This window comes from Coturnix japonica, unplaced genomic scaffold (assembly GCF_054131305.1).
Source record: "Coturnix japonica strain WE unplaced genomic scaffold, WE-NBRP24 Scf083, whole genome shotgun sequence".
NCBI lineage: Eukaryota > Metazoa > Chordata > Aves > Galliformes > Phasianidae > Coturnix > Coturnix japonica.
In genome coordinates this window covers 441,085-468,679 of record NW_028188986.1, presented here as the reverse complement: position 1 = coordinate 468,679, position 27,595 = coordinate 441,085, and the positions used below count along the sequence as shown (strand labels likewise).

General features: G+C 47.4%; 2 protein-coding genes across 2 annotated transcripts; one reads left to right on the top strand and one right to left on the bottom strand.

Annotated features, from left to right (window-relative positions):
- Positions 1-4: 4 nt before the first annotated feature.
- LOC146751504 (TOX high mobility group box family member 4-like) lies at positions 5-7,373 on the top strand (the record flags this gene model as incomplete). The annotated part of the gene is made up of 3 exons (XM_085534446.1): positions 5-220; positions 2,752-2,903; positions 5,043-7,373. Coding segments are annotated over 3 exons (432 nt in total), but the record flags the coding sequence as incomplete, so codon positions are not given.
- METTL3 (methyltransferase 3, N6-adenosine-methyltransferase complex catalytic subunit) lies at positions 5,019-27,529 on the bottom strand. The gene is made up of 11 exons (XM_085534458.1): positions 27,415-27,529; positions 24,238-24,497; positions 22,692-23,045; positions 19,952-20,127; positions 18,274-18,487; positions 14,142-14,329; positions 13,140-13,178; positions 11,638-11,746; positions 8,202-8,267; positions 7,986-8,098; positions 5,019-7,898 (listed from the first exon to the last, which is right to left on the bottom strand). The coding sequence occupies exons 1-11, from the start codon at positions 27,506-27,508 to the stop codon at positions 7,787-7,789; spliced, it is 1,725 nt and encodes a 574-aa protein (XP_085390584.1). The 5' UTR covers positions 27,509-27,529; the 3' UTR covers positions 5,019-7,786.
- Positions 27,530-27,595: the final 66 nt, after the last annotated feature.

Below are 27,595 nucleotides of genomic sequence, written 5' to 3'. Positions count from 1 at the left end.
GTTACAGATCAAAATCGTGCCCCCCCCCATCCAGATCCAAACGTTGTCCCTAGAAGGGAACCCGGAGGAAGAAGAGGAGGAGGAGGAGGAAGAGGAAGAGGATGGGGGGGTCCGGGTTGGGGTCTCGGGGGTCTCGGGGGGGGATGATGGAAGTGGAGCCGAGGGGGCGGCGCCCCCAGGGGATGGAGTGGAGGTCATCGGGGGAGACGTGGTGGCTGAGGTAAGGAGGAATTGGGGGGGGGGTTATGGGGGGCTATAAGGGGGTATGGGGGGGATAAGAGGGGGTATAAGGGGGTTGTGAGGGGATATGGGGAGTAAAGGGGGGATAGAAGGGGATATGGGGGGGTTAGATGGGGAGTATGGGGGGGATAGAAGGGGATATGGGGGGGATAGAAGGGGATATGGGGGGTTAGATGGGGAGGTATGGGGGGTTAGAAGGGGGTTTTGAGGGGGTATGGGGGGCTTTGAAGGGGGTATGGGGGGGTTAGAAGGGGGTATGGGGGGGATAAGAGGGGGTATAAGGGGGTTTTGAGGGGTTATGGGGGGATAGAAGGGGATATGGGGGGGTTAGAAGGGGTATAAGGGGGTTTTGAGGGGGTATGGGGGGGTATGGGGGGGTTAGAAGGCGTATATGGGGGGTAAAGGGGGGATAGAAGGGGGGTATGGGGGATATAAGGGGGTATGGGGGGGATAAGAGGGGGTATAAGGGGGTTTTGGGGGGATATGGGGGGGATAGAAGGGGATATGGGGGGTTAGAAGGGGGTATAAGGGGGTTTTGAGGGGGTATGGGGGGCTTAGAAGGGGATATGGGGGTTTATATGGGGGGTATAAGGGGGTATGGGGGGGATAAAGCGGGTATAAGGGGGCTTTGAGGGGGTATGGGGGAGTTAGAAGAGGGTATGGAGGGGCTTAGAAGGGGTATAAGGGGGTTTTGGGGGGGTATGGGGGGGTTAGAAGGGGTATATGGGGGTTTTGAGGGGGTATGGGGGTAAAAGGAGGTATGGGGGGTTAGAAGGGGGTATGGGGGGGATAGAAGGGGATATGGGGGATTAGAAGGGAGTATAAGGGGATTTTGAGGGGTATGGGGGGCTTAGAAGGGGTATAAGGGGTTTTGGGGGGGTATGGGGGGGTTTTGAGGGGGTATGGGGGGGATAGAAGGGGGTATGGGGGGGATAAGAGGGGGTATAAGGGGGTTTTGGGGGGGTATGGGGGGGTTAGAAGGCATATATGGGGGGTAATGGGGGGATAGAAGGGGATATGGGGGAATTAGAAGGGGGTATGTGGGGTAAAGGGGGGATAGAAGGGGTATGGGGGGTTAGAAGGGGTATAAGGGGGTTTTGAGGGGGTATGGGGGGGTTTTGGGGGGTATGGGGGGGTTAGAAGGTGTATATGGGGGGTAAAGGGGGGATAGAAGGGGATATGGGGGGGTTAGAAGGGGGTATGTGGGGTAAAGGGGGATAGAAGGGGGTATGGGGGGGTTAGAAGGGGTATAAGGGGTTTTGAGGGGGTATGGGGGGGTTTTGGGGGGTATGGGGGGGTTAGAAGGTGTATATGGGGGGTAAAGGGGGGATAGAAGGGGATATGGGGGGGTTAGAAAGGGGGTAAGGGGGGGAGAAAGAGAATATAAAGGGGTAGAAGGGGGTATGGGGGGTTAGATGGGGGGCATAATGGGGTTTTGGAGGGGTTAGATGGGGGGTATGGGGGATATAAGGGGATATGGGGGTAGAGGGGGGTAAAAGGGGTATGGGGGGGCTTAGAAGGGGTATAAGGGGGTTTTGAGGGGGTATGGGGGCTTAGAAGGGGGTATGGGGTGTTTTGGGGGGGTTAGAATGGGGTATGTGGGGTTAGATGGGGGTAGAGGGGGGTATAAGGGGGTATAGGGGGGTTATAAGGGGTATAAGGGGGTTTTGAGGGGGTATGGGGGGCTTGAAGGGGGTATGGGGTGTTTTGGGGGGTTAGAATGGGGTATGTGGGGTTAGATGGGGGTAGAGGGGGGTATAAGGGGGTATGGGGGGGTTATAAGGGGGTATAAGGGGGTTTTGAGGGGGTATGGGGGGCTTAGAAGAAGGTATGGGGGGGTAAAAGAATATAAGGGGGTATGAGGGAGTATAATGGGGTTTTGTGGGGGGTAGAAGGGAATATGGGGGGATAGAAGGGGATATGGGGGGTTAGAAGGGGTATAAGGGGGTTTTGAGGGGGTATGGGGGATTAGAAGGGTTGGTAAGGGGGGATAGAAGGGGATATGGGGGTTTAGATGGGGGTAGAGGGGGGTAAAAGGGGGTGTAAGGGGGTTAGAAATGGGGTGTGGGGGGCAGAAGGGGGTGTAAGGGGGTTTTGGAGAGGGTATGGGCGTAAAAGGGGGGTATGGGGGGTTAGAAGGGGTATAAGGGGGTTTTAAGGGGGTATGGGGGGATATGGAGGGGATATGGGGGGGCTTGGGGAGGGATAGAAGGGGGCTAAAGGGGGGTATGGGGGTATAATAGGGTTTTGTGGGGGGTATGGGGGGGTTAGAAGGGGGTATGGGGGGTATAAGGGGGTTTTGGGGGGGGGTATAAGGGGGTAGGGGGGATAGAAGGGGATATGGGGGGGGAACCAATCCCAAAAATGGGGATAATGACCCCAAAAAACCCCCCCAAAAAATGGGGTTAAGCCTTTACAAATGGCATAAACAACCCAAAACCCCCCTAAAATGGGGGTGAAGCCCCCCCAGAACAACTCATATACTTAATATTGGGGGGGGGGGGGATTCAGGTGGCGGTGGAATTAGTGGCCGAATCCCCCCCGGCCCCCCCGGAATCCCCCCGACCTCGTTGTGTCCGGGTGGGCTGTGAGAGGGCTCCCATTGAGAACAGCGAGTGGGACAGCGAGTACTGCAGCAGCGAGTGCGTCGTCAGGCACTGCCGGTGAGATAACATGGGGTTTTGGGGTGAAAAAGGGCAATTTTGGGGTCTGGGGGGGGAAATGGGGTCTGGGGGGGTTTGGGGAGGGGGATTTGGGGGGAAAATGGGGGGATTTGGGGTGAGAAGGGGGGGGGTCGGGAGGTGGGAGGGATGGGAAGGTGGATAAGGTACTGCCGGTGAGATAACATGGGGGGTTTGGGGTAAAAAAGGGGGGTTTTGGGGTCTGGGGGGGTGGGGAGGGGCTATGGGGATCTTGGGGTCATTTGGGGGTGAAATGGGGAGGGGTCTTTGGGGTGAAATTGGGGGTTTTGGGGTCTGGGGATGGGATTTGGGGGGGTTATGGGGGGGAAAGGGGGAATTATTTCCCTTGGAAATCCCATAAATTCCCCCATACTTGAATGTAGATCCATCAAACGAAGAACAGACCCAAAAACGCAGGAATTTAACCCAAATTTTCCCTCAGAAACCCCCCAAATCACCATAAATTCCCCCATACTTGAATGTAGATCCATCAAACGAAGAACAGACCCAAAAACGCAGGAATTTAACCCAAATTTTCCCTCAGAAACCCCCCAAATCACCATAAATTCCCCCATAGTTGAATGTAGATCCATCAAATGAAGAACAGACCCGAAAACGCAGGAATTTAACACAAAATTTCCCTTGGAAACCCCATAAATTCCCCCATACTTGAATGTAGATCCATCAAATGAAGAACAGACCCAAAAACGCAGGAATTTAACCCAAAATTCCCCTTGGAAACCCCTTAAATGACCCCAATCTCGAATGTAGACCCATAGAATGAAGAACAGACCCAAAAACGGCGGAATTTAACCCAAAATTCCCGTTGGAAACCCCATAAACAACCCCAGTCTTGAATGTAGACCCATAGAATGAAGAACAGACCCAAAAATGCAGGAATTTAACCCAAAATTTCCCTTGGAAACCCCATAAATTCCCCCATACTTGAATGTAGAATCGTAGAATGAAGAACAGACCCCAAAACACAGGAATTTCACCCAAATTTTCCCTTGGAAACCCCTTAAACAACCCTAAACTTAAATGTAGAATCGTAGAATAAAGAACAGACCCCAAAACGGCGGAATTTAACCCAAAATTTCCCTTGGAAACCCCATAAATTCCCCCATACTTGAATGTAGATCCATCAAATGAAGAACAGACCCAAAAACGGCGGAATTTAACCCAAAATTCCCCTTGGAAACCCCATAAATGCCCCCAAACTTGAATGTAGACCCATAAAACGAAGAAAAAACCCCAAAATCAAGGAATTTCACCCAAAATTTCCCTTGGAAACCCCTTAAACAACCCCAAACTTGAATGTAGAATCGTAGAATAAAGAACAGACCCAAAAACAGCGGAATTTAACCCAAAATTCCCATTGGAAACCCCATAAACAACCCCAAACTTGAGTGTAGATCCATTAAATGAAGAACAGACCCAATAACGCAGGAATTTAACCCAAAATTCCCCTTGGAAACCCCATAAATTCCCCCATACTTGAATGTAGAATTGTAGAATGAAGAACAGACCCAAAAACGCAGGAATTTCACCCAAATTTTCCCTTGGAAACCCCTTAAACAACCCCAAACTTGAATGTAGAATCGTAGAATGAAGAACAGACCCAAAAACGCAGGAATTTAACCCAAAATTTCCCTTGGAAACCCTATAAATTCCCCCATACTTGAATGTAGAAACGTAGAATGAAGAACAGACCCAAAAACGCAGGAATTTAACCCAAAATTCCCCTTGGAAACCCCATAAACAACCCCAGTCTTGAATGTAGACCCACAGAATGAAGAACAGACCCAAAAATGCAGGAATTTAACCCAAAATTTCCCTTGGAAACCCCCCAAAAGACCCTAATCTCGAATGCAGATCCATAAGAATGAAGAATAGATCCAAAAACGCAGGAATTTAACCCAAAATTCCCCTTGGAAACCCCATAAATTCCCCCATACTTGAATGTAGATCCATCAAATGAAGAACAGACCCAATAACGCAGGAATTTAACCCAAAATTTCCCTTGGAAACCCCTTAAACAACCCCAAACTTGAATGTAGAATCGTAGAATGAAGAACAGACCCAAAAAAGCAGGAATTTAACCCAAAAATCTCATTTCAGGGACGTCTTCCTGGCCTGGTTGGCCGCCCGCAACGCCAACAACAATGTGGTTTTCGTCAAATAACCCCAAATTCACCCCAAAATTCACTTATTTCCCCCCTCCCCTTCCCCCCATCGTTTCATTTTTGGGGCAAATTTGGGCCATTTCTATTAAAAAATGACAAAAAAATGAGCAATTTTGGGTCATTTCTATTAAAAAAACCAACAAAAAATAGAGCGAAACAAAAAATAGAAGTAGTTTTGCCTCGTCACGAAATGAGCCATTTTTGGGTGTTTTTAACCCAAAAAACCCACTGGAAATTGAGGTTTTTTGGATCATCGGGGGGAAAAATGATCATTTTTGAAAAAAAATGACCAAAAAATGAGCAATTTTGGGTCATTTCTATTAAAAAAAACAACAACAAATAGAGCGAAACCAAAAATAGAAGAAAGTTTTGACTCGTCACGAAACGAGCCATTTTTGGGTGTTTTTAACCCAAAAAACCAACTGGAAATGGAGGTTTTTTGGATCATCGAGGTGAAAAATGATCATTTTTGGAAAAAACGACCAAAAAAATGAGCAATTTTGGGTCATTTCTATAAAAAAAACCAACAAAAAATCGGGTGAGACGAAGAAAAAAGAAGTTTTGCCTTGTTGAAATGAGCCATTTTTGGGTGTTTTCAACCCAAAAAACCAACTGGAAACGGAGGTTTTTTGGATCATCGGGGAGGAAAAATGTTCATTTTTGACAAAAAATGACCAAAAAATGAGCAATTTTGGGTCATTTCTATAAAAAAATACAACAAAAAAATAGAGCGAAACTAAGAAGAAAAAAGAAGTTTTGCCTCGTTGAAACGAGCCATTTTTGGGTGTTTTTAACCCAAAAAACCAACTGGAAACGGAGGTTTTTTGGATCATCGGGGGTAAAAAATGTTCATTTTTGGAAAAAAATGACCAAAAAATGAGCAATTTTGGGTCATTTCTATTAAAAAAAAACAACAAAAAATAGAGCGAAACAAAAAATAGAAGAAAAAATAAGTTTTGCCTCATCACGAAACGAGCCATTTTTGGGTGTTTTCAACCCAAAAAACCAACTGGAAATGGAGGTTTTTAGGATCATCGGGGGTAAAAAATGATCATTTTTGGAAAAAAATGACCAAAAAATGAGCAATTTTGGGTCATTTCTATGAAAAAAAACACAAAAAATAGAGCGAAACTAAGAAGAAAAAATAAGTTTTGCCTCGTTAAAATGATCCATTTTTGGGTGTTTTTAACCCAAAAAACCATCTGGAAATTGAGGTTTTTTGGATCATCAGGGGTAAAAATGATCATTTTTGGGTAAATGGCCCCAAAACGGGTGTTAAAATTTACATGTTTTTGGGTTTTGAGATGATTCCATCCGGGTAATGTTGTTTAAATTGCGCCACGACGTCGGGGTCCAAGAGATGAATCCCGTCCAATTGGTTTCCTAAAGTGATCCTTTTTTGGGGTAAAAAAAGGCAAAAACGGGTCAAAATAACAAAAATAGGTAGTTTTGAAAACAGACCTAAAAATGAAAGAATTCACACCAATTCAGTGTGTTTTCAACCCAAAAAACCAACTGGAAATGGAGGTTTTTAGGATCATCGGGGGTAAAAAATGTTCATTTTTGAAAAAAAATGACCAAAAAATGAGCAATTTTGGGTCATTTCTATAAAAAAAACAACAAAAAATAGAGCGAAACTAAGAAGAAAAAAGAAGTTTTGCCTCGTCACGAAACGAGCCATTTTTGGGTGTTTTCAACCCAAAAAACCAACTGGAAACGGAGGTTTTTGGGATCATCGGGGTAAAAATGATCATTTTTGGGTAAACGGCCCCAAAACGGGTGTTAAAATTTACATGTTTTTGGGTTTTGAGATGATTCCATCCGGGTAATGTTGTTTAAATTGCGCCACGACGTCGGGGTCCAAGAGATGAATCCCATCCAATTGGTTTCCTAAAGTGATCCTTTTTTGGGGTAAAAAAAGGCAAAAACGGGTCAAAATAACAAAAATAGGTAGTTTGGAAAAGACCTAAAAATGAAAGAATTCACACCAATTCAGTGTGTTTTCAACCCAAAAAACCAACTGGAAACGGAGGTTTTTTGGGTCATCGGGGGAAAAATGTTCATTTTTGACAAAAAAAGGACAAAAAAATGAGCAATTTTGGGTCATTTCTATTTAAAAAACCAACAATAAATAGAGTGAAACAAAAAATAGAAGAAAGTTTTGACTCGTCACGAAACGAGCCATTTTTGGGTGTTTTTAACCCAAAAAACCAACTGGAAACGGAGGTTTTTTGGATCATCGGGGGGAAAAATGATCAATTTTGAACATTTTTGGAAAAAAAAAGACAAAAAAATGAGCAATTTTGGGTCATTTCTATAAAAACAACAAAAATAGAAGAAAAACAGTAAGTTTTGCCTCGTCACGAAACGAGCCATTTTTGGGTGTTTTTAACCCAAAAAACCAACTGGAAATGGAGGTTTTTTGGATCATCGGGGGGAAAAATGTTCATTTTTGGAAAAAAATGACCAAAAAATGAGCAATTTTGGGTCATTTCCATTAAAAAAAACAACAATAAATAGAGCGAAACAAAAAATAGAAGAAAGTTTTGACTCGTCACGAAACGAGCCATTTTTGGGTGTTTTTAACCCAAAAAACCATCTGGAAATTGAGGTTTTTTGGATCATCAGGGGTAAAAATGATCATTTTTGGGTAAACGGCCCCAAAACGGGTGTTAAAATTTACATGTTTTTGGGTTTTGAGATGATTCCATCCGGGTAATGTTGTTTAAATTGCGCCACGACGTCGGGGTCCAAGAGATGAATCCCGTCCAATTGGTTTCCTAAAGTGATCCTTTTTTGGGGTAAAAAAAGGCAAAAACGGGTCAAAATAACAAAAATAGGTAGTTTGGAAAAGACCTAAAAATGGAAGAATTCACACCAATTCGGTTGGACGTTATGGGGTCGACCGAAGAGTTCGATTTTACGGGTTCCGGGCGAAAGGCGTTCGATCATCCCATAGATTTCATCAGGTTTATGGCTGGTGGAACGAACCTATTTTGGGGTGAAAAAAGGCGATTTTGGGGTCGGTTTGAGATTTATTAAGTCCTGGTGGGTGTTGATTTTTGGGGTGAAAAAAGGGAGATTTGGGGCTGACCTCGGCTACGATGACGTCGCAATCCAGGCCGCGGTTGAAGCCTTGAGGGTTGCCCTTAACGCCAACCTGGTTTTTGGGGTGAAAAGAAGGGAAAATGGGTTTTTTTGGGGGGAAAATGGGGTTTTTTGGGGTGGTTTTAGGGGATTTTGGGTCATCTAGGGGGTTGAGGGGGGATTTTGGGGGTTATTTTGGGGTTATTTTGAGGCTTTTGGGGTATCTGTGTTTTGGGGTCTTTTGGGGCCATTTTGGGGCTTTTTAGGGCCATTTTGGGGCCTTTTAGGGTCATTTGGGGCTATTTTGGGGCATTTTGGGGTCATTTTGGGGGATTTTGGGCTTTTTAGGGTCATTTTGGGGCCTTTTAGGGTCATTTGGGAGCCTTTTTGGGGCATTTTGGGGTCATTATAGGGGATTTTGGGTAAATGGGGTTTTTTGGGGTGATTTTAGGGGATTTTGGGTCGTCTGATGGGGGATTTGGGGCCATTTTGGGGTGATTTTAGAGCTTTTGGGGTATCTGTGTTTTGGGGTATTTTGGGGTCATTTTGGGGCTTTTTAGGGTCATTTTGGGGCCTTTTAGGGTCATTTGGGGCAATTTTGGGGTTTTTTGGGGTCACTTTGGGGTTTTTTGGGGTGAAAAGGGAAAATGGGGTTTTTTGGGGAGGAAATGGGTTTTTTTGGGGTGATTTTAGGGGATTTTGGGTCTTCTGAGGGGGGATTTGGGGCCATTTTGGGGTGATTTTAGAGGATTTAGGGTCGTCTCAGGGGGGGAGGGGGGATTTTGGGGGTTATTTTGGGGCTTTTGGGGTATCTATGTTTTGGGGTTTTTTGGGGTCATTTTGGGGATTTTTGGGGTCATTTTGGGGCCTTTTAGGGTCATTTGGGGCTATTTTGGGGTTTTTTGGGGTCACTGGGGTTTTTTGGGGTGAAAAGAAGGGAAAATGGGGTTTTTTGGGGAGGAAAATGGGGTTTTTTGGGGTGATTTTAGGGGATTTTGGGTCATCTGAGGGGGGATTTGGGGCCATTTTGGGGTGGTTTTAGGGGATTTTGGGTCATCTAGGGGGTTGAGGGGGGATTTTGGGGGTTATTTTGGGGTTATTTTGGGGCTTTTGGGGTATCTGTTTTTTGGGTTCATTTTGGGGCTTTTTAGGGTTATTTTGGGGCCATTTTAGGGCTTTTTTGGGTCACTTTAGGGCCATTTTGGGGTATCTGTGTTTTGGGGTCATTTGGGGCCATTTTGGGGCTTTTTGGGGTCACTTTGGGGTTTTTTGGGGTGAAAAGAAGGGAAAATGGAGTTTTTTGGGGAGGAAATGGGGTTTTTTGGGGGGATTTTAGGGGATTTTGGGTCATCTGAGGGGGGGGGAGGGGGATTTGGGGCTGTTTTAGGGGATTTTGGGGTTATTTTGGGGCTTTTGGGGTATCTGTGTTTTGGGGTTTTTTGGGGTCGTTTTGGGGTTTTTTGGGGTCATTTTGGGGCTTTTTAGGGTCATTTGGGAGCCATTTTGGGGCATTTTGGGGTCATTTTGGGGTATCTGTGTTTTGGGGTCATTTGGGGCCATTTTGGGGTTTTTTGGGGTCACTGGGGTTTTTTGGGGTGAAAAGAAGGGAAAATGGGGTTTTTTGGGGAGGAAAATGGGGTTTTTTGGGGGGATTTTAGGGGATTTTGGGTAAATGGGGTTTTTTGGGGTGATTTTAGGGGATTTTGGGTCATCTGAGGGGGGGGAGGGGGATTTGGGGCTGTTTTAGGGGATTTTGGGGTTATTTTGAGGCTTTTGGGGTATCTGTGTTTTGGGGTTTTTTGGGGTCGTTTTGGGGATTTTTGGGGTCATTTTGGGGCTTTTTAGGGTCATTTGGGAGCCATTTTGGGGCATTTTGGGGTCATTTTGGGGTCACTGGGGTTTTTTGGGGTGAAAAGAAGGGAAAATGGGTTTTTTTGGGGAGGAAATGGGGTTTTTTGGGGTGGTTTTAGGGGATTTTGGGTCATCTAGGGGGTTGAGTGGGGACTTTGGGGGTTATTTTGGGGTTATTTTGAGGCTTTTGGGGTATCTATGTTTTGGGGTTTTTTGGGGTCGTTTTGGGGTTTTTTGGGGTCATTTTGGGGCTTTTTAGGGTCATTTGGGAGCCATTTTGGGGCATTTTGGGGTCATTTTGGGGTATCTGTGTTTTTGGGTCTTTTGGGGCCATTTTGGGGCTTTCTGGGGTCACTTTGGGGTTTTTTGGGGTGAAAAGAAGGGAAAATGGGGTTTTTTGGGGAGGAAATGGGTTTTTTTGGGGTGGTTTTAGGGGATTTTGGGTCATCTGAGGGGGATTTGGGGCCATTTTGGGGTGGTTTTAGGGGATTTTGGGTCATCTAGGGGGTTGAGGGGGGATTTTGGGGTTATTTTTGGGGTTACTTTGGGGCTTTTGGGGTATCTGTTTTTTGGGTTCATTTTGGGGCTTTTTAGGGTTATTTTGGGGCCATTTTAGGGCTTTTTGGGGTCACTTTAGGGCCATTTTGGGGTATCTGTGTTTTGGGGTCATTTGGGGCCATTTTGGGGTTTTTTGGGGTCACTTTGGGGTTTTTGGGGGTGAAAAGGGAAAATGGGGTTTTTTGGGGAGGAAATGGGGTTTTTGGGGTGATTTTAGGGGATTTTGAGTCGTCTCATGGGGGATTTGGGGCCATTTTGGGGCTTTTTGGGGTCACTTTGGGGTTTTTTGGAGTGAAAAGAAGGGAAAATGGGGTCAGCCCCATAGGGTTGTTATAGGGTTTTCTATGGGGTCAGCCCCATAGGATCGTTATAGGGTTTTCTATGGGGTCAGCCCCATAGGGTGGTTATAGGGTTTTCTATGGGGTCAGCCCCATAGGGTGGTTATAGGGTTTTCTATGGGGTCAGCCCCATAGGATCGTTATAGGGTTTTCTATGGGGTCAGCCCCATAGGATCGTTATAGGGTTTCCTATGGGGTCGGACCCATAGGGTGGTTATAGGGTTTCTATGGGGTTTCCTATGGGGTGGCCCCATACCAGGCAGTGCTGGTTGGTGATTTAGGGTGGTTATAGGGTTTTCTATGGGGTTTTCTATGGGGTGACCCCATACCAGGCAGTGCTGGTTGATGATATAGGGTGGTTATAGGGTTTCTATGGGGTTTTCTATGGGGTCAGCCCCATAGGATCGTTATAGGGTTTTCTATGGGGTCAGCCCCATAGGATCGTTATAGGGTTTTCTATGGGGTCAGCCCCATAGGATCGTTACAGGGTTTTCTATGGGGTCAGCCCCATAGGGTTGTTATAGGGTTTTCTATGGGGTCAGCCCCATAGGATCGTTATAGGGTTTTCTATGGGGTCAGCCCCATAGGATCGTTATAGGGTTTTCTATGGGGTCAGCCCTATAGGGTCATTATAAGGGTCAGCCCCATAGGGTGGTTATAGGGTGGTTATAGGGTTTCTATGGGGTGGCCCCATACCAGACAATGCTCCTTGCCGTGGTTCAGCCAATGTCCCGTCCGTCCCGTGCGGATGATGCGCTGCAGCTGGTTGGTCTTCACCCAGATGATCTCGTCCACACGCTCGTACCTATGGGGCGGATATGGGGCGGATATGGGGCGGATATGGGGTGATATGGGGGTGATAATGGGGTAGATATGGGGTGGATATGGGGCAGCTATGGGGTGGATATGGGGTGATTATGGGGCGGATATGGGGTAATAATGGGGTGGATATGGGGAGGATATGGGGTGATAATGGGGTAGATATGGGGTGGATATGGGGCAGCTATGGGGTGGATATGGGGTGGATATAGGGTGACTATGGGGCGGATATGGGGTGGATATGGGGTGATATGGGGCGGATATGGGGTGACTATGGGGCGGATATGGGGCGGATATGGGGTGATAATGGGGTAGATATGGGGTGGATATGGGGTGATATGGGGCGGATATGGGGTGACTATGGGGCTGATATGGGGTGACTATGGGGTGGATATGGGGTGGATATGGGGCGGATATGGGGTGGATATAGGGTGGACAATAGGGTTACAATGGGGTGATAATGGAGTGGCAACGTGGCAATGTGGTGACTATGATGTGGATATGGGGTGGATATGGGGCAGATATGGGGTGGATATAGGGTGGATATGGGGCGGATATAGGGCGGATATGGGGTGATAGTGGGGTGGATATAGGGTGGACAATAGGGATACAGTGGGGTGATAATGGGGTGGCAACGTGACTATGGGGTGGATATGGGGTGGATATGGGGTGATTATGGGGCGGATATGGGGTAATAATGGGGTGGATATGGGGTGATATGGGGCAGATATGGGGTGATAATGGGGTGGATATGGGGTGATATGGGGCGGATATGGGGTGATAATGGGGTGATATGGGGTGGCAATGGGGTGGATATGGGGTGGATATAGGGTGACTATGGGGTGGATATGGGGTGGATATGGGGCGGATATGGGGTGATAATGGGGTGGATATGGGGCGGATATGGGGTGATATGGGGCAGATATGGGGTGATAATGGGGTGGATATGGGGTGGCTATGGGGTGATATGGGGTGAATATGGGGTGATATGGGGCGGATATGGGGTAATAATGGGGTGGCTATGGGGTGATATGGGGCAGATATGGGGTGATAATGGGGTGGATATAGGGTGACTATGGGGCGGATATGGGGTGGCTATGGGGTGATATGGGGCGGACTATGGGTTAGATATGAGGTGACTATGGGGTGGATATGGGGTGAACAATGGGGTGACTATGGGGTGATAATGGAGTGACTATGGGGTGGATATGGGATGGATATGGGGTGGACTATGGGGTGGCTATGGGGTGGCTATGGGGTGGACAATGGGGTGATAATTGGGTGACAATGGGGGATGGATATAGGGTGACTATGGGCGGCTATGGGGTGACAATGGGGTGGATATGGGATGGATATGGGGTGGCTATGGGGTGACTTACCCCCATAGGTTCAGGCATTCCCGGCCCAACTCCATGGCTCTGTAAAGACATTGGGGGGTAGTTATGGGGAGATATAGGGGGACATTGGGATGTGGGGTGGGTTATGGGGGGATATGGGGGTATATAGGGATATGTGGGGTTATGGGGGTGGTTATGGGGGGATATAGGGGGACACTGGGATGTGAGGTGGGTTATGGGGGGATATAGGGGGACATGGGATATAGGGGGCTATGGGGGTGGTTATGGGGGGATATAGGGTTATGGGGGGGGGATATGGGGGGACATTGGGATGTGGGGTGGGTTATGGGGGGATATAGGGGGACAATGGGATATGGGGGGCTATGGGGGTGGTTATGGGGGGATATAGGGGGACACTGGGATGTGGGGTGGGTTATGGGGGTGGTTATGGGGGGATATAGGGGGACATTGGGATGTGGGGTGGGTTATGGGGGGATATAGGGTTATGAGGAGATATAGGGGGACATTGGGATGTGGGGTGGGGGGACAATGAAGGAACAACCAATGGGGACCAGGAGGACCAAGAGGGGCCAACCAATGGGAACCCAAGGAGGACCATGAAGGGACAACCAATGGGGACTAAGGACCAAGAGGGGACAACCAATGAGAACCCAAGTAGGACCAAGAGGGGACAACCAATGAGAACCCAAGTAGGACCAAGAGGGGACAACCAATGGGGACCAATGAGGACCATGAAGGGACAACCAATGGGGACCAATGAGGACCATGAAGGGACAACCAATGGGGACCAAGGACCAAGAGGGGACAACCAATGAGAACCCAAGTAGGACCAAGAGGGGACAACCAATGGGGATCAAGGAGGACCATGAAGGGACAACCAACAGGGATCAAGGAGGACCAAGAGGGGCCAACCAATGGGAACCCAAGGAGGACCATGAAGGGCCAACCAATGGGGACCAAGGACCAAGAGGGGGCCAACCAATGGGAACCCCAAGGAGGGTGCCAAGATGGCGTCGTCCTGACCTTCCCGTGACCCATAGGAAGAGGAATCCCTCGTCTTGTAGGACGGGGATGTTGAGCCGCCTCATCTCGTCGTCGGTCAAGGTGCCGTAGGGCAGCTCCATGTGAATGTCCCACGGGGGGTCGGCCATCACCACCGCAAACTTACCCAGGATGCTCACGTCCAGGTAGCGGATGTCGCAGCAGATCCACTGTACAACGGGGAACGGGAAGTTATGGGGTCGGGTTTGGGGTCGGGTTTGGGGTGGATGTAGCAATGGAGGCCCACCGTCATGGCGGATCCTATATGGGGTGAAGGACGTCGCAATGGGGTGGTAGATCCTATATGGGGTGAAGGACGTCGCAATGGAGGTCTACCATCATGGCGGATCCTATATGGGGGGTGGTAGATCCTATATGGGGTGAAGGATGTCGTAATGGGGTGGTAGATCCTATATGGGGTGAAGGAGGTCCCAATGGAGGTCCACCGTCATGGCGGATCCTATATGGGGGGTAGTAGATCCTATATGGGGTGAAGGACGTCATAATGGAGGCCCACCGTCATGGCGGATCCTATATGGGGTGATGGACGTCCCAATGGAGGTCCATGGGGTCGGATTTGGGGTCGGGTTTGGGGTGGACGTCGCAATGGAGGCCCACCATCATGGCGGATCCTATATGGGGTGAAGGACGTCACAATGGAGGTCCACCATCATGGCGGATCCTATATGGGGTGAAGGACGTCTTAATGGAGGCCCACCATCATGGCGGATCCATTTGGGGGGTGGTAGATCCTATGTGGGGTGAAGGACGTCTTAATGGGGTGGTAGATCCTATATGGGGTGAAGGACATCCCAATGGAGGTCCACCATCATGGCGGATCCTATATGGGGTGATGGACGTCCCAATGGAGGTCCACCATCATGGCGGATCCTATATGGGAGGTAGATCCTATATGGGGTGAAGGACGTCGCAATGGAGGTCTACCATCATGGCGGATCCATTTTGGGGTGGTAGATCCTATATGGGGTGAAGGACGTCGCAATGGAGGTCCACCGTCATGGCGGATCCTATATGGGGTGATGGATGTCCCAATGGAGGTCCATGGGGTCGGATTTGGGGTGGACGTCGCAATGGAGGCCCACCGTCATGGCGGATCCTATATGGGGTGAAGGACGTCGCAATGGAGGTCCACCATCATGGCGGATCCTATATGGGGTGGTAGATCCTATATAGGGTGAAGGACGTCGCAATGGAGGTCCACCATCATGGCGGATCCTATATGGGGTGAAGGATGTCTTAATGGAGGTCCATGGGGTCGGATTTGGGGTCGGGTTTGGGGTGGACGTCCCAATGGAGGTCCACCATCATGGCGGATCCTATATGGGGTGATGGACGTCGCAATGGAGGCCCACCATCATGGCGGATCCTATATGGGGTGAAGGACGTCGCAATGGAGGCCCACTGTCATGGCGGATCCTATATGGGGTGAAGGACGTCTTAATGGGGTGGTAGATCCTATATGGGGTGAAGGATGTCCCAATGGAGGTCCACCATCATGGCGGATCCTATATGGGGTGGTAGATCCTATATGGGGTGAAGGACGTCGCAATGGAGGTCCACCATCATGGCGGATCCTATATGGGGGGTGGTAGATCCTATATGGGGTGAAGGACGTCGCAATGGGGTGGTAGATCCTATATGGGGTGAAGGACGTCGCAATGGAGGTCTACCGGCATGGCGGATCCTATATGGGGTGAAGGACGTCGCAATGGAGGTCCACCATCATGGCGGATCCATTTTGGGGGTGGTAGATCCTATATGGGGTGAAGGACGTCGCAATGGAGGTCCACCGTCATGGCGGATCCTATATGGGGTGAAGGACGTCGCAATGGAGGCCCACCGTCATGGCGGATCCTATATGGGGGGTAGTAGATCCTATATGGGGTGAAGGACGTCGCAATGGAGGTCCACCGTCATGGCGGATCCTATATGGGGGGTGGTAGATCCTATATGGGGTGAAGGACGTCGCAATGGGGTGGTAGATCCTATATGGGGTGAAGGACGTCGCAATGGGGTGGTAGATCCTATATGGGGTGAAGGACGTCCCAATGGAGGTCCACCATCATGGCGGAACCATTTTGGGGTGGTAGATCCTATATGGGGTGAAGGATGTCGCAATGGAGGTCCACCATCATGGCAGATCCATTTTTGGGGTGGCAGATCCTATATGGGGTGAAGGATGTCCCAATGGAGGCCCACCATCATGGCGGATCCTATATGGAGTGAAGGACGTCTTAATGGAGGTCCACCATCATGGCGGATCCTATATGGGGTGGTAGATCCTATATAGGGTGAAGGACGTCGCAATGGAGGCCCACCGTCATGGCGGATCCATTTTGGGGGTGGTAGATCCTATATGGGGTGAAGGACGTCCCTATGGAGGTCCACCGTCATGGCGGATCCTATATGGAGTGAAGGACGTCTTAATGGAGGTCCACCATCATGGCGGATCCTATATGGGGTGGTAGATCCTATATAGGGTGAAGGATGTCGTAATGGAGGTCCACCATCATGGCGGATCCATTTTGGGGGTGGTAGATCCTATATAGGGTGAAGGACGTCTTAATGGAGTGGTAGATCCTATATGGGGTGAAGGACGTCGCAATGGAGGCCCACCGTCATGGCGGATCCTATATGGGGTGAAGGACGTCGCAATGGAGGTCCACCATCATGGCGGATCCATTTTGGGGTGGTAGATCCTATATGGGGTGAAGGACGTCTTAATGGGGTGGTAGATCCTATATGGGGTGAAGGATGTCGCAATGGAGGTCCACCATCATGGCGGATCCTATATGGGGTGGTAGATCCTATATGGGGTGAAGGATGTCTTAATGGAGGCCCACCGTCATGGCGGATCCTATATGGGGTGATGGACGTCTTAACGGAGGTCCACCATCATGGCGGATCCATTTTTGGGGTGGTAGATCCTATATGGGGTGAAGGATGTCTTAATGGGGTGGTAGATCCTATATGGGGTGAAGGACGTCGCAATGGAGGCCCACCATCATGGCGGATCCTATATGGGGTGATGGACGTCCCAGTGGAGGTCCATGGGGTCGGATTTGGGGTCGTATTTGGGGTGGACGTCCCAATGGAGGTCCACCGTCATGGCGGATCCATTTTGGGGGTGGTAGATCCTATATGGGGTGAAGGACATCGTAATGGGGTGGTAGATCCTATATGGGGTGAAGGACGTCGCAATGGAGGCCCACCATCATGGCGGATCCATTTTGGGGTAAAAAACACCCCAACGGAGCTCCACCATAGCAGAAAGTTCAACATTTCACCCCAAACGAGTCCTCCAACCCCAACGCGAGGTCGGCCATGATGGAACCCGCCATCTTGGTGCGAGGATCATCCCCCTATAATGGAGTCCTACCCCAAAACCCACCCAAACGAGTCCTCCAACCCCAGCGTGAGGTCGGCCATGATGGAACCCGCCATCTTGGTGCGAGGATCATCCCCCTATAATGGAGTCCTACCCCAAAACCCACCCAAACGAGTCCTCCAATCCCAGCGTGAGGTCGGCCATGATGGAACCCGCCATCTTGGTGAGAGGAACGTCCCCCTATAATGGAGTCCTACCCCAAAACCCACCCAAACGAGTCCTCCAACCCCCAACGTGAGGTCGGCCATGATGGAACCCGCCATCTTGGTGCGAGGATCATCCCCTACCCCAAAACCCACCCAAACGAGTCCTCCAACCCCAACGTGAGGTCGGCCATGATGGAACCCGCCATCTTGGTGCGAGGATCATCCCCCTATAATGGAGTCCTACCCCAAAACCCACCCAAACGAGTCCTCCAACCCCAGCGTAAGGTCGGCCGTGATGGAACCCGCCATCTTGGTGCGAGGAACATCCCCCTATAATGGAGTCCTACCCCAAAACCCACCCAAACGAGTCCTCCAACCCCAACGTGAGGTCGGCCATGATGGAACCCGCCATCTTGGTGCGAGGAACGTCCCCCTATAATGGAGTCCTACCCCAAAACCCACCCAAACGAGTCCTCCAACCCCAACGCGAGGTCGGCCATGATGGAACCCGCCATCTTGGTGCGAGGAACGTCCCCCTATAATGGAGTCCTACCATTACCTGGGGTGGGAAGAGTCGGTCGGCGCCGGCGTCGGGTTGTGACCTGGGTAGTTCCGGTCCGTGTTCTCGACCCGGTGGGGCGGTGGTCTCGGCGGGGGTCTCGGAACAGGCGTCGATCTCGTAGTGGACGTATTTACAGGTGTCCATGTGGAAGCAGGTGTTGAGGAAGGAGCAGTCGCCCAAAGATTCGTCCGTGTGTTTGTTGATGATGCGACTGGTTTTTGGAAAGGGAAAAAAAGGAAAAAAAAGGAAAAAAAAGAAAAAAAAAGGAAAAAAAGGAAAAAAATAATTTAAAAAATGAAAGTTAAAAAAAAAAGGAAGGGAAAAAAAGGAAAAAAAAGGAAAAAAAGAAGAAAAAAGGGAAAAAAGGAAGAAAAGGGAAAAAAATGAAAGAAAAAAACAATTTAAAAAATGAGAGTTAAAAAAAAAAGAAGGGAAAAAAAGGAAAAAAGGAAGAAAACAAGGAAAAAAATGAAAGAAAAAAAAAACAATTGAAAAAATGAAAGTTAAAAAGAAGGAAGGGAAAAAAGAAAAAAGGGAAAAAAGGAAGAAAACAAGGGAAAAAAATGAAAGAAAGAAAAAACACAATTGAAAAAATGGAAGTTAAAAAAAAGGAAGGGAAAAAAAGGAAAAAAGGAAGGAAAAAGGGAAAAAAGGAAGAAAACAAGGGAAAAAAAATGAAAGAAAAAAAAACAATTGAAAAAATGAAAGTTTAAAAAGAAGGAAGGGAAAAAAGGAAGAAAAAAGGGAGAAAAGGAAGAAAACAAGGGAAAAAAATGAAAGAAAAAAAAACAATTGAAAAAATGAAAGTTAAAAAAAAAAGGAAAGGGAAAAAAGGAAGAAAAAAGGGAAAAAAGGAAGAAAAAAGGGAAAAAAGGAAGAAAAAAGGGAAAAAAGGAAGAAAAAAGGGAAAAAGGAAGAAAAAAGGGAAAAAGGAAGAAAAAGGGGAAAAAAGGAAGAAAAAGGGGAAAAAAGGAAGAAAAAGGGGAAAAAAGGAAGAAAAGGGGGAAAAAAGGAAGGAAAAAGGGAAAAAAGGAAGGAAAAAGGGAAAAAAGGAAGGAAAAAGGGAAAAAAGGAAGGAAAAAAGGCAAGAAAAACAGGAAAAAAAAAGAAGAAAACGGGAGAAAAAAGAAGAAAAAGGAAGAAAAAGGGAGAAAAAAGAAGAAAAAGGAAGAGAAAAGGAAAAAGGGAAAAAGAAGAAAGAAGGAAAATGAAGAAAGAAAGAACAGCAAAAAATAAAGGAGGTATTTTGGTGGGGGGTTTATGGTTTTTTTTTTTCAGACGTAACATTTTTGGGGTGAAAAAGGCAGAAAAAAGAGAAAAAGAAGAACAAAGGATGAAGAAAAAAGAAGAAAAAAAAAGGGGGGGAAGGAAAAAGAAGTAAAAATGAAGAAAAAGGGAAAAAGAAGAACCAAAAAAAAAAGCCAAAAAAGGAGGTATTTTGGTGGGTGTTATATATATATATTTTGAGTCGTAATGTTTTTGGGGCAAAAAACTCAGAAAAAGAGAAAAAGAAGAAAGGAAGAAGAAAAAAGAAGAAAAAAAAGACGGAAACAGGAAAAAGAAGAAAAAAAAGAACCAAAAATAAAAGGTGGTATTTTGGTAGGGGTTGATATAATTTTTTTGAGCCGTTAACGTTTTTGGGGCAAAAAAAGCCGATTTTGGGTTAAAATCTCACCGGAAATGCAACTTCCTGCAGGGCCGGTCGGCTCCGGTGGCTTTGATGCATTCCTCTTTGGTTCCGTGGTCGCAGAATTCCTGGACCTGGGCCCGACCCCGCGAGCGGAACTTCTCCACGATGGATTGCTCCTTGGCCGTGGTGGTGTTCAGCAGCTCCAGGATCTCCTGGCTTACCTAGGGATCAAATTTGGGTTGAATCCGGACGATTTTGGGACTTTGGGTGAGTTGAGTTTGGTAATGAAGTGTTTTGGGCAGAATTTGGGGCTTTTCGGCTTTGTTTTTGGTGGTGGAATCATCACCGACGCCACTCTTTGGTGTCAACAAACCTATTAAGAGATTTTTACCAAAATCCTTGATTTTTATCCCATTTTTCATGATAGAACCATGACAACCCCAACCCTTTGGTGCCCCCAACACTACTGACAAAAGATTTTTACCAAAATATGTGATTTTTACCCCATTTTTCCTGGTAGAACCAGAACAACCCCAACTCTTCGCTGTCCCCAACCCTACTACAAGATTTTTACCAAAATCCTTGATTTCTACCCCATTTTTCTTGATAGAACTATGACAACACCAACTCTTTGGTGTCCACAACCCTATTAAGAGATTTTTACCAAAATCCTTGATTTTTACCCAGTTTTTCCTGGTAGAATCATGACCAACCCAACTCTTTGGTGTACTCAACTCCATTAAGAGATTTTTACCAAAATCCTTGATTATTACCCCATTTTTCTCGATAGAATCATGACCGACCCAACTCTTTGGTGTCCTCAACCCTACCGACAACAGATTTTTACCAAAATCCTTGATTTTCACCCAAATTTTCTTGGCGGAACCACAAAAACCCCAACTCTTTGCCGTCTCCAACCCTACTAAGAGACTTTTACCAAAATCCTTGATTTTTACCCCATTTTTCTCGATAGAATCATGACCAACCCAACTCTTTGGTGTCCTCAACCCTACCGACAACAGATTTTTACCAAAATCCTTGATTTTCACCCAAATTTTCTTGGTAGAACCACGAGAACCCCAACTCCTCATCGTCCCCAACACTACTAAGACACTTTTACCAAAATCCTTCATTTTTACCCCATCATTCGATCCATTTTGGAGTGCAGAAACACCCAATGGAGGCCCACCATCATGGCGGACCCATTTTGTCCTAAAAAACACCTCTTTTTTTCCCCAAAAACCCCATTTTTTCCCCCAAAACCCCAATTTTTTCAACCCACATTTTTGGGTCGAAAACCTCACTTTTTTGCTCTGCTGCTCCTTGGTGGACTGCTGGCTGAGCAAACTCTCAATCTCCAGATCCACATCGGACGCTTGTTTCCGCCATTTCTTCCCCACTTCCTTCCCCACTTCCTGTCCGTTTCCTCCTACCCCGCCGCACATTTCCTGTTTTGCTCCATTTTTACCCCATTTTTCTTGATAGAACCACAAAAACCCGAACTCTTCGCTGTCCTCAACCCTATTAAGAGATTTTTACCAAAATCCTTCATTTTTACCCCATTTTTCTTGGTAAAACGAAAAGAAACCCAATTTTTTTTGCGTCCCCAATCCTACTAAGAGATTTTTACCAAAATCCTTGATTTTTACCCCATTTTTCTCGATAGAATCATGACTGACCCAACTCTTCATCATCCCCAACCCTACTGACAACAGATTTTTACCAAAATCCTTGATTTTCACCCAAATTTTCTTGACAGAACCACGAGAACCCCAACTCCTCGTCGTCCCCAACCCTACTAAGAGACTTTTACCAAAATCCTTCATTTTTACCCCATCATTCGATCCATTTTGGAGTGCAGAAACACCCAATGGAGGCCCACCATCATGGCGGACCCATTTTGTCCTAAAAAACGCCTCTTTTTTCCCCAAAAACCCCATTTTTTCCCCCAAAACCCCAATTTTTTCGACCCACATTTTTGGGTCAAAAACCTCACTTTTTTGCTCTGCTGCTCCTTGGTGGACTGCTGGCTGAGCAAACTCTCAATCTCCAGATCCACATCGGACGCTTGTTTCCGCCATTTCTTCACCACTTCCTTCCCCACTTCCTGTCCGTTTCCTCCTACCCCGCCGCACATTTCCTGTTTTGCTCCATTTTTACCCCATTTTTCTTGATAGAACCAGAACAACCCCAACTCTTTGGTGTCCTCAACCCTACTAAGAGATTTTTACCAAAATCCTTCATTTTTACCCCATTTTTCTTGGTAAAACGAAAAGAAACCCAATTTTTTTTGCGTCCCCAATCCTACTAAGAGATTTTTACCGAAATCCTTGATTATTACCCCATTTTTCTCGATAGAATCATGACCGACCCAACTCTTCATCATCCCCAACCCTACTGACAACAGATTTTTACCAAAATCCTTGATTTTCACCCAAATTTTCTTGATAGAACCACAAGAACCTCAACTCTTTGCTGTCCCCAACGCTACTAAGAGACTTTTACCAAAATCCTTGATTTTCACCCAAATTTTCTTGGCAGAACCACGAGAACCCCAACTCTTCGCTGTCCCCAACGCTACTAAGAGACTTTTACCAAAATCCTTCATTTTTACCCCATCATTCGATCCATTTTGGAGTGCAGAAACACCCAATGGAGGCCCACCATCACGGCGGACCCATTTTGTCCTAAAAAACACCTCTTTTTTTCCCCAAAAACCCCAATTTTTTCCCAAAATCACCCCATTTCCTCACCCAGACCCACATTTTTGGGTCAAAAACCTCACTTTTTTGCTCTGCTGCTCCTTGGTGGACTGCTGGCTGAGCAAACTCTCAATCTCCAGATCCACATCGGACGCTTGTTTCCGCCATTTCTTCACCACTTCCTTCCCCACTTCCTGTCCGTTTCCTCCTACCCCGCCGCTCACTTCCTGTTCCGCTCTCCTCTTCCTCCCGCCGACTTCGGCCTCCATGTCGCGGCCTCGTTCGGAGCCTGTCATGGCCGCCAACTTGGAGTGGTCGGCGTAGGTGACGATGGTGGGGCCTTCGGCCAATAGGCCGCGACGTACTTCAATCAGCTCCTGGGCCGCGAACTTCTGGAGGAGGCTTTCCACCATGTTGTGCGTCGCCGGAGTCTCGGGCTTTTTTTTGGGGTGAAAAAAGGTATTTTTGGGGTCATTTGGGTATTTTTTTGGTATTTGAGAGATTTGGGTTCGTTTGGGGCTTTTATGGAAGGATTTGGGTCAATTTGGGCTGATTCAGGCCCTTCTCGGAGAGATTTGGGTCAACTTGGGTCAACTTTGGTCTTTCTTGGAGAGATTTGGGTCAATCTGGGCCTTTTGTAGAGATTTGGGTCAATTTTGGTCTTTCTTGGAGAGATTTGGGTCAATTTTGGTCTTTCCTGGAGAGATTTGGGTCAATTTTGCCCTTCTTGGAGAGATTTGGGTCAATTTGGGTCAATTTTGGTCTTTCTTGGAGAGATTTGGGTCAATTTGGGCCTATTCGGGCCCTTCTTGGAGAGATTTGGGTCAACTTATGTCAATTTCGGTCTTTCTTGAAAAGATTTGGGTCCATTTGGGTCAGTTTTGGTCTTAGAGAGATTTCGGTCAATTTGGGCCTTTCGCATAGGGATTTGGATCAATTTGGGCCGATTCGGGCCCTTCTTGGAGAGATTTGGGTCAACTTGGGTCAATTTTGGTCTTTCTTGGAGAGATTTGGGTCAATTTTGGTCTTTCTTGGAGAGATTTGTGTCAATTTGGGCCTATTCGGGCCCTTCTTGGAGAGATTTGGGTCAACTTGGGTCAATTTGTGTCTTTCTTGGACAGATTTGGGTCAACGTGGGTCAAACTGGGCTCTTCTTGGTGAGATTTGGGTCAACTTGGGTCAATTTTGCCTTTCTTAGAGAGATTTGGGTCAATTTCGGTCTTTCCTGGAGAGATTTGGGTCAATTTTGCCCTTCTTGGAGAGATTTGGGTCAATTTGGGTCAATTTTGGTCTTGGAGAGATTTGGGTCAACTTGGGTCAATTTCGGTCTTTCCTGGAGAGATTTGGGTCAATTTTGCCCTTCTTGGTGAGATTTTGTCAATTTGGGCCTTTCATGGAGAGATTTCAGTCAATTTGGTTCAATTTGGGTCTTTCTTGGTGACCCTGAAGGGGTGTCTCCATTCATTACGAGACCCCCACCATTATAGGGGGTCTCTCAATTCCTTATGAGACCCCCATCATTTTAGTGGGTACAATGGGGTGGTCTCCCACTATTCCCATCCCCCTCCCACTTTATTATGGGGCTGGAATGAGGGGGGCTGTTAAAGAAGGAATTGCCCCCCAACTCACCGTATCGATAGCCCCCCGTATCGCTCCGGCATCGGTGGGTAAAGTGAGGGCGACATCGGCGAGGTGAAGCAGCAATCGACGTTCTAAAGCTGGGTCTGGGGTCAATTCCGGACCCCCTTCATCCGTAGATGGGGTGGTAGAGACCCCCGCGACCCCCCCAGGGGTTGAGATGGAACTTCCTACAGAGCTGGAAGGGTGGAATGGAGGAGGGTGGGTGGGGAGGGGAGGGGGGGGTTGAGAGGGGTCGGTGTGACGGGGGTCTGGGGTGGGGGGAGATGGGGGGGAGGTCAGGTGAGTATGAAATTAAAGGGACCCTAACCCTAATTCCATCCCCCCGACCCCCATATATAAGGTTCCTGATGCCAAAATATAGGATGATAAGTATACAGAGGGAACCAAAAGGTGAGATTCTGACCCCAAAATGTGGGATTCTGACCCCAGAATGTGGGATTCCGACCCCAAAATATACAGGGTGACCCAAAATGTGGGATTCCTACCCCAAAATGCGTGATTCTGACCCTAAAATGTGGGATTCTGACCACAAAATGTGAGATTCCGACCCCAAAATGTGCAATCAACAGCCAAAAATATACAGGGTGACCCAAAATGTGGGATTCTGACCCCAAAATGTGAGATTCTGACCCCAAAATACACAGGGTGGCCAAAAATGTGGGATTCCTACCCCAAAATGTGTGATTCTGACCCTAAAATGTGGGGTTCTGACCCCAAATTATTGGATTCTGACCCCAAAATGTGGGATCTCCAGCAAAAAATATACAGGGGAACCCAAAATGTGGGATTCTGACCCCAAAATGTGGGATTCCAACCCCAAAATATACAGGGTGACCCAAAATGTGGGATTCTGACCCCAAAATCCAAGAATCTGACCCCAAAATGTGGAATCGACAGCCAAAAATATACAGGGTGACCCCCAATGCCACAAACCTCCCCAAAATCCCTCAAATTCAACCCAAAATCGCACAATTTCACCCCAAAATCCCTCATAATGACCCCAATTACCTCAGATTCCCCCTCAGGCTCCTCCATAACACCCCAGATCCCAAAATTCCTCAAATTCACACCAAAATCCCTCATTTTTCCCACCAAATCCCCTCAGAACCCCCCTAAATACTTCAAAAATCCCCAAAATCACACAATTTCACCCCAAATTCACACAATTTCAACCCAAAATCCCTCATAACCGCGTCAATTACCTCAGATCCCCCTCAGCCTCCTCCATAACACCCCAGACCCCAAAAACCCTCAAATTCACCCCAAAATACCTCACTTTTCCCCCTAATCCCCTCAGAACTCCCCCTAAATACCTCAAAAATCCCCAAAATCACACGATTTCACCCCAAAATCCCTCAAATTCACCCCAAAATCACACGATTTCACCCCAAAATCCCTCATAACAACCCCAATTACCTCAAATTCCTCTCAGGTTCCCCAAGCCCCCAAATCCCTCAAATTCACCCCAAAATACCTCGTTTTTCCCTTAAATCCCATCAGAACCTCACAAAATACCTCAAAAATCCCCAAAATCACACGATTTCACCCCAAAATCCCTCAAATTCTCCCCAAAATCCCTCAAATTCACCCCAAAACCGCACATTTTCACCCCAAAATCCCTCATAACCGCATCAATTACCTCAGATCCCCCTCAGGCTCCTCCATAACACCCCAGACCCCAAAAACCCTCAAATTCACCCCAAAATACCTCACTTTTCCCTTAAATCCCCTCAGAACCCCCCTAAATACCTCAAAAATCCCCAAAATCCCTCAATTTCACCCCAAAATCCCTCAAATTCACCCCAAAATCACACAATTTCATCCCAAAATCCCTCATAACAACCCCAATTACCTCAAATTCCTCTCAGGTTCCCCAAGCCCCAAAATCCCTCAAATTCACCTCAAAATACCTCACTTTTCCCCCAAAATCCCCTCAGAACCCCCTCTAAATACCTCAAAAATCCCCAAAATCACACAATTTCACCCCAAAATCCCTCAAATTCACCCCAAAATCACACGATTTCACCCCAAAATCCCTCATAACAACCCCAATTACCTCAGATTCCCCTCAGGTTCCCCAAGCCCCAAAATCCCTCAATTCACCCCAAAATCCCTTAAATTTACCTCAAAATACCTCACTTTTCCCCCCAAATCCCCTCAGAACCCCACAAAATACCTCAAAAATCCCCCAAATCCCTCAAATTCACCCCAAAATCCCTCAAATTCAACCCCAAATCCCTCATAACCGCCCCAATTACCTCAGATTCCCCTCAGGCTCCCCAAGCCCCAAAATCCCTCAAATTCACCCCAAAATACCTCATTTTTCCCCCCAAATCCCCTCAGGATCCTTCTAAATACCTCAAAAATCCCCAAAATCCCTCAAATTCACCCCAAAATCCCTCATAACAACCCCAATTACCTCAGATTCCCCTCAGGTTCCCCAAGCCCCAAAATCCCTCAAATTCACCCCAAAACCCCCCAAATTCACCCTCACTTTTCCCTTAAATCCCCCTAAGAACCCCCTAAATACCTCAAAAATCCCCCAAATCACACGATTTCACCCCAAAATAGAACAATTTCAACCCAAAATCCCTCAAATTCACCCCAAAATCCCTCATAACCGCCCCAATTACCTCAGATTCCCCTCAGGTTCCCCGAGCCCCAAAATCCCTCAAATTCACCCCAAAATACCTCACTTTTCCCTTAAATCCCCTCAGAACCTCACAAAATACCTCAAAAATCCCCAAAATCACACAATTTCACCCCAAAATCCCTCAAATTCACCCCAAAATCACACGATTTCACCCCAAAATCCCTCATAACAACCCCAATTACCTCAGATTCCCCTCAGGCTCCCCAAGCCCCAAAATCCCTCAAATTCACCCCAAAATACCTCGTTTTTCCCTTAAATCCCCTCAGAACCTCACAAAATACCTCAAAAATCCCCAAAATCACATGATTTCACCCCAAAATCCCTCAAATTCACCCCAAAATCGCACAATTTCACCCCAAAATCCCTCATAACAACCCCAATCACCTCAGATTACTCTCAGGTTCCCCAAGCCCCAAAATCTCTCAAATTCACCCCAAAATCCCCTACTTTTCCCACAACCATCCCCTCCCAGACCCCAAAATCCCTCGATTTTACCCCAAAATTCCCCTTACCGAGCGGGTCCTGCTTCCTCCTCCTCTGCAGCCGCTCCCTCAGCGAATCCAATTGTTTCTTATGGGCCTGAATGGAGCTCCAGGTATCAGACATGGCGGCCCCGCCTTCCCCCTCAGAGCCCCTTCCCGCTTCCCGACCCACTTCCGGTCCCACACCGGATGTTCTCGAAGCCCTTTCCGC

Excerpts from the sequence above, each read along its gene's own strand:
- METTL3 (XM_085534458.1), bottom strand. The coding sequence starts at position 27,508 with ATGTCTGATACCTGGAGCTCCATTCAGGCCCATAAGAAACAATTGGAT. Across the intron at positions 23,046-24,237 it reads TACGGGGGGCTATCGATACG|CCCGAGACTCCGGCGACGCA; the intron begins GTGAGTTGGGGG and ends CCCAAAAAAAAG. Across the intron at positions 13,179-14,141 it reads TTCCTATGGGTCACGGGAAG|AGCCATGGAGTTGGGCCGGG; the intron begins GTCAGGACGACG and ends ATGTCTTTACAG.